The sequence below is a fragment of the Ruditapes philippinarum genome, unplaced genomic scaffold, assembly GCF_026571515.1.
Source record: "Ruditapes philippinarum isolate M1 unplaced genomic scaffold, ASM2657151v2 ctg10676_1_1_1_1, whole genome shotgun sequence".
In the NCBI taxonomy this organism is placed as follows: domain Eukaryota; kingdom Metazoa; phylum Mollusca; class Bivalvia; order Venerida; family Veneridae; genus Ruditapes; species Ruditapes philippinarum.
Window position 1 is genome coordinate 15,102 of NW_026853554.1, and position 9,997 is coordinate 25,098.

At 29.6% G+C, this 9,997-nt stretch overlaps 1 protein-coding gene across 2 annotated transcripts; it reads left to right on the top strand.

The window, feature by feature from the left end:
• Positions 1-743: 743 nt before the first annotated feature.
• On the top strand, positions 744-9,742 carry LOC132737185 (golgin subfamily A member 6-like protein 2). 2 transcript variants are annotated; one of them, XM_060724442.1, is made up of 3 exons: positions 744-780; positions 5,172-5,248; positions 7,552-9,740. In XM_060724442.1, the coding sequence occupies exons 2-3, from the start codon at positions 5,219-5,221 to the stop codon at positions 8,365-8,367; spliced, it is 846 nt and encodes a 281-aa protein (XP_060580425.1). In that variant the 5' UTR covers positions 744-780; positions 5,172-5,218; the 3' UTR covers positions 8,368-9,740. The 2 variants fall into 2 exon arrangements, with proteins under 2 accessions (XP_060580425.1, XP_060580426.1); XM_060724443.1 differs by having other exon boundaries at positions 761-780; positions 7,571-9,742.
• Positions 9,743-9,997: the final 255 nt, after the last annotated feature.

Genomic DNA, 9,997 nt, shown 5'->3' on the forward strand with positions numbered 1-9,997 from the left:
ATAACCACAGAGCTATTGACAGATTTGGGTTTTAGGAAAACAGATGTGGAAGTTACTTCTTATAAAAACCAATGTAGAAAATTATATTATTTTTTTTGTTTCGTAAATCTAATTCTGGTTACAATGAAATGAATAATTTATGAATGCCGTAGACGAAAGTTGCTTTTTTTGTTTATTTATTGTACATTAATTATAAACTTGTTACTTGATTAAAATGTCTAACTTTATTAAAATATCATTAAAGCTGTTCGGCTCTTAACACGAGATGAAGACAAGTCAAAATGAGTTTTTTGTTCTAATTGTTTTCTTTAATAAATACGACCTGATCATAGACAAACGCTCAATACATCCAATCATGGACCAACATGCGAAAATTGATCCTGAATTATAAATGTTATTTGTGTTTAAGTATTTAGGGTAATTGATTATTCTTACTACGTTTTGCCGCATCATTGCAGTTGCAAAAAAACCCTTTAGCTAAATACGACATTATTGTCAATAATAGGACGTTTGATATTTCAATTGATTTTCTAATATAATTAACAAGTATAAAATTTAAAAAATGTACAAACGAAATAGAGAATGTTTTAGGAAGACTTGATAATATCAGGGTTTATCTTTGTATAAATACAAAACATCCACAATAAAGATCTTGCATAGATATTTAAATACCTATTCATTATCTAATCGATTATTTTGAATAAAATAACAAATGTCAAACTTGAACAAAAATTAATATATATTTCATAATGGTATACGGAGACAGCTGTACATACAGAGGTAAGATTTTCTTTTAACTTAGAATATATTAAATATTTTATTTTATGTTTGTTTTTTTAAATATAAATGAATACGAATAAGATACGACGAAACAATGTAACATTTTATGGCACCTTTATTTCGACAACACGGAGGATAAAATTTGAATTAAAGAAATAAAACGGTAAATAAAAAATCGAATTCGTTAAACATTCGATACCATTTACTTTTATAACTCACTTATTTCCGTTGCGTACAATTCAACAAATAAAATAAACTTTGAGTAGCCAAATTTTTTAAAGATATACACCAGAGGCTTCATTTGCATACATATTTTGCGAGTAAGTTTGGCTAATTGGGCCCATATATTACACAAAAAGTAAAGATAATATATTTTAGCCGTTACCACATTAAATCTCTTAAAAGGAATTGCCCATCTTTGATAAGGACTTAACCATTAATCTAAACATATTTACTTAAATATTTCTTCATAGTTAACATTTTATATGTATGTAATTATGACATATTATTACATATTATTGAAAAGAATTAGAACAAAAGAAAACATAATATATAGTTCCTTCTTGGATAACAAATTATATTTACAAAAACATATTTGGCAGGATAAATTATAAAGTAAAGACTATTGCAAGATCCTGTTTAAACATAAACAATGGAAGGTATTGTAGAACAATATAAATGCAATAAGATTTGACAATTTTCAGATAAAAACTAAGCAAAAGAAAACACAAAATAAGTCAAAGATTTTATACTAAATCTGGCTCTTATAGCAAAGTGAGCAAAAGTCTAGAAATTAACTATATAATAAAATCCTTTAGTTTCTTTAAAGCAAACAGTGAGTAAATATCATTATACTTGTGTACATGTATATAACGGAGCACGGTCGTCCCACTAATTTATGTTAATTATTACTTTTCACTCAATCAAATGCTTTATACTATAATAACAGAAACTCATTGGTTTAGAAAAAAAGCGGAAACAAAAGTGCAGTGATTTCAACGTATAAATTATTTCAAATACATCTTAACGAAATAGAAATAGAAATTATTTCATACTTCAGCCTAGTATTAAAAAATCATTTCATATTGAGTCCGAAATTAGAAAAAAAACATATTTTATCAAACGCCGTCATGTTGTTATTTCTTTTTAGATAAATACAGACCGATTTAATTATCAATATCAATTTATTTGGTATGATGATATAATTATCCTTAATAATAACATACAGGAAGTCTTTCGATGTTTCATTACTTAAAAGGCCCATTAACTGTATAAGGCTTGCTTTCTTTTTTATTTCTAAAGAGGTGTTTATAGTATGTGTCATGTTATATTTTCCATAGCGTTACTCGTTGGCCAGTTATCTGAACTATCTTAATTTCCTTCTTATACTATAGGACAATAAGTGCAGTTGAAGTCGTTGTTTTTTGTATTATTCTTCGTTAGTGATATAATACAAAACATAAACACTGACATAGATGATATATTTAGTCTAAATGAACAAAAAATGTTTCTCATCCTACATGCAGATGATCAAGTGCTGTTTGCACTGATCCTTGAAAATTTACAGTTTATGTTAATGACGTCGTTTTTTATTGTAATACTTGGAGTTTGAAATAAACACGGCGAAAAATAAGGTCATGATATTTGAAAAGGAAAGGACAACTATTTTATTTTCTTTTATATTTACGGTATGCAACTTGAAAGAGTAGAATCTTTTAAGTACTTAGGAATTACTATTTTCAAATGGCAATTGGTCAAGGACACAACAATGTATTGCTCAGCACGCATCATTTGCATGATGAACTTTGTTAAATGACGCAGAATTTACTTTTCCAAAGACATTTTAATTGTTTAATACGTTAGAATGTTTAGTCCTTAACTTTGGATTTGAGATTTGGGGGCACCATAAGGGTAGGTATATAGAAGTTGTACACATGAAATTTTAACGGCGAATACTAGGCGTTTAACGTTTTTTCCCTTGAAGTTACAATAAAGATCACTATGTTAAAACACTTGATGAAAATATTATCGTAAAACTCTCTGAATTAATAGACATTTCTAATACTTAAACATGACGCTGATTTTAGAAGACTTTACTAACGACATAATTGGGCGTACCAAATTAAGTATGGTTTTAGCTATATTTGGGGTCACCAATTTCAAATCGACTTCCTTTTGATGAAATGATGACAATAATTTATGATTCATATATGCAACAATGGTATAGAGAAATTAATAATTCCAATCGACTTCATTCGTACGCGATGTTAAACAAAAAATTTGAGCTACAAAATACCTAAATATCATTTACGAAATTAAATAACGAATAACATTAAATAGATTTAAAGCTTCGTCACATAACTAGTTTAAGTATTAAAATCGGACGAAAAAAAATATTCAAAGGGAAGATAGATTGTGTAGGTTATTTAATATGAATTAACTCGAATCGGAATACCGTTTTCTTTTAATTTGTTCTTCTTATCGTGATTTAAGGAAAACATATTTTAACCTTACTTCTATCTCTGGCCGATCCCGCGAATATCAAAATATTTGAGATTCTTTTATCAGCACGTTCGAATAAAACTATTTATAAGATATTTAAAATGCTAAGTAAAGAAGCGACGCTAATACAACGTGTTCAATCTATAATAAGTTTTGTTGATCTATTTAGTTTAACATACAAGCAATTAAACGAGCGCGAGGGGTATGAAAAGAAACCTTATATAGGCTTATTCAATTCTTATTTAAATGATCAAACCTTCTTGCTGTGTGAAAATTAAAATATTTATGTAATAAGTATTTACAATTATTGATAATCATGTTATCTCTTCTGTAAACCATGTTCTCTTTGTATACGTATACTTTGTATGCCAAAGAATGTAAAATGTGTCATCCTCAATACACTATATTTTATATAACAAATCTGTTTAAAGTCTTCTGCATTCATTTAAAATACCAGCAGTAGTATTACCCACAAATTTAACTTTTAAGTTGACAATACTAAAGTATATAGATAGACCTTCTGACGTTCAAACTCTATTGTTAGAAAGATTTACGTTAATCATTAAATGTAAAGATATGATAATTTGTATTTCTTTTCTTTTTAACAGTAAATTGTCATGATCAAATGTTGTATTGAGCGTTAATAAAACATTCATATTATACTTCTGATGTTTTGAAATTTAAATGGGAATTTAGTGTTTGATTAGGGTTTTTTTGCCAAATAAGATTGCAGCATTTCAAATGAATCGTAAACCATTAACTGTCGTGAATCGGTTATTAATCAGTTCAGTACATCCGCTGTTTATGACACTTTATTAATGTGTTAGGATTTACCAAATTGACTTCGTCGAACAGCTGCACCGCTCCTTGCCTATTTATTTTAAATTATGAACCATAACAATTTATTTTTAATTATGAACCATAACCTATACTTTCCATACTTAAAAATATTATTACAACTTTATACTAATTATCTTACAGTTTTTCTCCTTACGGTATTTTAAGATGATAATTGAACAAGCAGGAATAGATCATTTATAGAGTAGTATTGATTAATTGACCTTTAACATGTGTATTATAATCTAATTGTATCATAGTTTGGGGACCTTTCTGTTGAAAATGTGTCAGAGTTAAATCGTATACATATACATGCACAGTGCATTATCTGAAGTGCAGGTATTAGTTACCAGCACTCCAGAGCATGCCCATTGATTGGCTCATTTTTGCTGCGGTTTACTTATTGTGACGGAAGAGAAAGGGAAAGCGACAGAAATCTCATATTCAGATGCTCGTTTATTGGTTTTTATGTTTGCACTCCAGAGCATGCCCATTGATTGGCTCATTTTTGCTGGGGTTTACCTATTGTGACGGAAGAGAAAGGGAAAGCGACCGAAATCTCATATTCAGATGCTCGTTCATTGGTTACTTTTTCCCGGGGTTTCATATTGTGATAACAGGGAATGTGTTTTTATGTTTGACTATGATACAAAAGAGAAAGAACATCAAAACACTCGGCAATCTGATTAATACTCGGGGGCTACGCCCCCTCGTACAAATCAGATAGCCTCGTGTTTCGATGCTTTTTCTATTACTTACACTATCGATCTGCTAGATAAAGTTTTAAAATAATTAAAAGGTGGTGCAAATTGATTGCCTGTATTACTGAGGATTGGTCACAGCAAGAAAAGTTTAAAGTTTAGAAATGAAGTGCTCTTACCTAATTTAACTATATTCATTTAATATTTTAGCTAATAAGACCTTGGAAAGTTCGCATAAACGAATCAAAAACATTGTTTGTAAAACAAAACTGAGTCATCCTGAAATATTTAAATATCCTTATATTATTTTATTTTTTGACTTAACAGATAAAACTTCTATTTTATTTTCAGTCTATATGTCAACAGTTTTGTATCATACAGATTGGAAATATTAAGTCATGGCTACAGGTGGAAAAAATGATTCAGAGGTAACTAATTTACATAACAACAAAATGAATAAATATATAAATTTTGTATTGTTAACAGTCCCTGATGCGTATACAACTTAAATGAAAGAAAAAATGTATTCAAAAATATATTATGGGTATTAATGCTATAATAGATATTTTATACAAATATATATTTCTTTCTTTCATTCCCTTAAATCTTCTATTTTTTAATAAAAGCTTAACCTGTTTCAACTAGAAAATGTATATATTGAATATGTAATGTTTATATTGAAGCTTTTACCCACACTCCCCCTCCCCCCCCCGTTATCACCGGCTTAAGTCTCAAAGTTCTATATTATGCAGATTTACTAGGTCACAATATGAAATCAATACAATTCTGTATTGATTTCATATATATTTTCATATAATTCATATTCTGTATTGATTTCATATTGTATATATATATATATATATATATTGTAAATTCAACTCATATAATTCATATCAGTATAATTATATCACAGTGTGTTAAGAATTTATAAGCTTGTTTTCAACACAATGTAAAATGCATGATTCCTGTATCATTAAAACTTTATTTTCTTTATCGACAGTTGTGCTCAGTAAACTAAATAATACTTGTTTTCTGTATATCTAAGCTTTTTTTTTTACACCTAAAAAGTTCAATGTACATGTATTGTGTTTATTACATTTTCATAAAAAATGTTCCTATAAAAACAAAGCTTGTACACTAAAATTTTGCAAACTATAAATTTCATAAAATGTATTCTATGAATAGACCTAAAAATAAAATAATTTCATTGCAAAGCTAACAAGAAAATACCTGGTTTATTTTAAAGCATATATGATATCGAAATCAATAGCAAAACAATAACTAAAATTCAGCTTTGCTCTGTAGAAAAAGATATACATGTACTATCCAAGGAAAGTGTTCATATAAATAATAAAAGTCTCTAAATGACATTTTGACAAATTACGGTAAGTGATATTATGCCCATCCAAAGGAATATATATTGAGTGAACAATTGAAAGTCTAGATAAATTTACATTTTGACATAATTCCTTTCAAATATTATAAATAAGTTCGAGTTAATTAACGATAGATACGTCACGTGGTCTAGTGAAATTTCAATAAATATCGGAAATCGCATGTAACGTTCAATTTATTATAAGGGTGGGGCAATCTTTTATATTATATGCAGATTTATGTTTAATTCTAAACATTGTTTAAACCTCAACTGTTGGTCAATCATCATTATTACTGTCAGTCTTTTGAAATATGCAGTTCAGACAATAAAAAATTTAAGCATAATGTCACTTCTTAATTTTAATTTACACATGTGTAGGCATGTTTAAGCAAACACCAGGAATATGTTTCGAAAAGTTTCGATTACTAATACAATAAATTTAAGGTGTTAGTTATAGGCGCCCAAACTCCTCACACTGATTATCTCCCTTGGCAGAATTGTAATCACTGCCTTCACAGACGTCACATGATGATGAAAGTCACATGACGTAACGTCGAAATTCAAATGTAAATATCGACCGTTACATAGAAAATATACCGTCATTTTTCTCTTTCTGTTTTATTTTCAACTTTTTTTACCTACGTCCGTTATATTTTATCAAAAAATTATCAAAAGTATACAAAATAATGAAAAATAAATTAAAAAGCTAAAAAATATAACTATTCAAATATTCATATTTCAATGTTTGTAATGGCAGAGATCTCTGTACTGATAAGGGGAGATCACTGCGTAGGAGATTGATAGGTGCCTATTACTGAGGAGTGTTCATCTTCAATAAGAAAACAGATTTTCAAGAGGCGTGGTTTGGAGGCTAACTTTTTTCACATTTTCTTCCTTTTCTCTGGTCAAACTATGATTTTCTTATAATATTTCTGAACATATTTATAAAAAATATTTGTAACTTTCTTTTAATAATGATGTTTTAATGTAAAATAAGATTGATAAATCATAAAATATGGCTTGTTTTCGGAACCCACCCTCTTTACGTTCCATCAGCACTGACATATATCTGTGTTTATAAAACCATATATTTTTCAGCTATTTTTTTCATTGTCATTGTTTCATAATTATTACAAATTCTTACCACTAAAGTCATGAATTAAGTAACACCTATGATTTTAATAATAAAAACGTTGAACTTAAATTGTCAATAATATTCAAACAAGATAATAAACTTTTTGTTATTTTTTTATTTGTGTAAAAACATATCGTTAAGTTTTATAATATCAAGTTTTAGATGAATTTTGAAACAATATTCGTTAATAATGATTATACTTATAAAAGCATTAATTTCAGGATTCTGGTTTTATAACAGTTGCTGGAGAGGCTGCCATTAGACCTGAAGACACAAAACCAATAGCCAGTAAAGGGAATAAGGAAACGTCAGAGTTAAATGCAATCAAAACAATGAATAAAAATTTAAACGAAAAAATCATAACACTGAAAAAGGAAATAAACAATCAAACTGAAGACTTTAATGCAGAAAGGATGGAACTGATTCGAAGCCATAGAAGAGAAACTGACAATTTGAAAAAAGTACATAATAAAACTTTAGAACGTCTTTCGGCCAAATCTCAAGAAATTACAAGACAGGCGGAGGAAATAAATAAATTGAAAGCTACTATAGAATCACTAGAGAAAACTGAAAAAGAACTAAGGGAAAAAATCGAAAACGCAAAAAAAGATGGTCAAAATAAAATTGAGTATGAAAAACAAATGCGAGAAATGTCAGCTTCAAGAAAAGAAATTGAAAAACTTAGAGAACAAATTGTTATATTAGAAAACACAATAGCTGAAAAGGAAAAAGAAATTTCCAAAGAAAAAGAAAAGAATACCGATCTATCAGCAGAATTTGGAAACCTTGCCCAAAAGCAAGAACATGCCATGACTGTCATGAAGGATGAACTGCTGAACGAGATTAAAGAAAGGGACAAAAGTACAAAAGACATGCTACAGCAAATTCAGGGGCTAATTGTCCAAGGCCAGAGTAAACAGAAAGATGTTGAACACAATCCGAAATTAAGACAAGGCCAGTCTCCACTACCACCTATTCGCGAAACAACAACATCACGACAATCAGGGTCTGACTCTAAAAGTAAATGGAAGTATTAAATTACAAATTAAATGTAAAAAGCTGTGTATAGTCTGAACCAATAAAAAATGACTTTTACTCAGTATTTTTGGTGCAGCAAGTGTTCAAATGTTACTGTGAATTCAATCAGAGATTAATAGCATCCTCGAAAAGTGTTCCCCACTGTGGATTTGTGTGCGTTGTATTAAAAAAATTCAGGCTTACTACCACTGATCCAGTCCCAATGTTGTATTTTATTTTATTCCGTCAATTTCCTTCTTTAAGCGCCAAACACACTTTTTACAAAAAAAGACCATTCGCCGTTGTTCATTGAACGGAACGTTAGTGTCACGCTAAATCACATTAAGGGTTCCGTGAATACACATCTACAGATACTACTCAATGAAATACTATGCTTTTGTTTCAATGATCAGTTATGCTTTATCCGGGGATTTGAGATGTGAACAGCAAGTTTGAATACACCACTGCTGCCCAAAGACACAAATCAAACTTAGTCTGCACTATCATTTCCTTTTGCGTATGTGGCAATCCATTTAATCTTCGTATTTTGTATTAAGATATTAAAAAACTAAACATGCAGTGCCAAATGAACGGTATCAACAGCTGCAAATGTAAAGTTTAAAAAAAGCTGAAATGTAAGATAATTATCATAGGTATGAAGGCAGATGTTTTAGTCATGACAGAAGTAATCGAGTACAAATTAACAGATTTACGAAATTACGAGTAACCGACAAAAAAATATTAAAATGATTTTATGTACTAAACTCACTCTAAAATGACATTTTTTAAAGTCCCAGCATGATCAAGAATTTCTGTATTATTTCTATATATTTTGGGTTTGAAGCGCGAATATATCTATATATGTTGAACGAAATTTAGACGCCGACAGAATCATCGAGTGGTTTTTCAAACAAGTCATGTGCCTTTAACAAACCCTGGAAGTTACAAAAACAATTGTCATTCATTTGACATGTACTTTAACGTTTCTATAGTTCACTGTGACAACCATTGTGAAATCTTAACGCTCTAACCCGACCCACGTGGGTCCAGTTAGGAAATCAAAATTTTATTCTTTGTAAGGAGAAAAGTTTTATTCCTGTGTGTTTTTGAGGACATTTATAGAATAATGAATGAAAAATTCAAAACTAAGAAATTCAAATTTTGCCTATATCTCCCTTTAACATTTTATTCCGCGTTTAATGCGGAAGGATATAGATTTGGCGTTGCACTTCCGGACGTTCCAGCGGGCATACATGCAATGGTGTGTTAGCTTTATTCTAAAAGTAAACAAAAAAAAACAGATTGAACAATTCAGATGCAACGGCTTTAACATTGCTACGTTTGTCCAAATGCAAAACAACTTCCCTATAGGTGGATATAACGTGTTTACGCATGATTTTATACATGCCTGGTTCCAAGATATTCAATCTCGGTAAACTACAGCAGTTGCCCAGTCCATTACTTATATTCGGAGATAAGAAAAGTTTGTCTTTTTAGATATATGAAAAGATAGATAAATTCGACACATGGTATCACCCCGTCCCCCTACCTCCCTACGTCGATCAAAGGACTCAGTTGGTTATTCGCTCACCTAGTAGAAGGTAGTTGATAATTCGGATATTGCATATATCTGTATATTCGCCTGAAAAC

Bases quoted from the DNA above. Each gene is read 5' to 3' on its own strand.
- LOC132737185 (XM_060724442.1), top strand. From the start codon at position 5,219: ATGGCTACAGGTGGAAAAAATGATTCAGAG. The intron at 5,249-7,551 runs GTAACTAATTTA...CATTAATTTCAG, and splicing joins GTGGAAAAAATGATTCAGAG to GATTCTGGTTTTATAACAGT.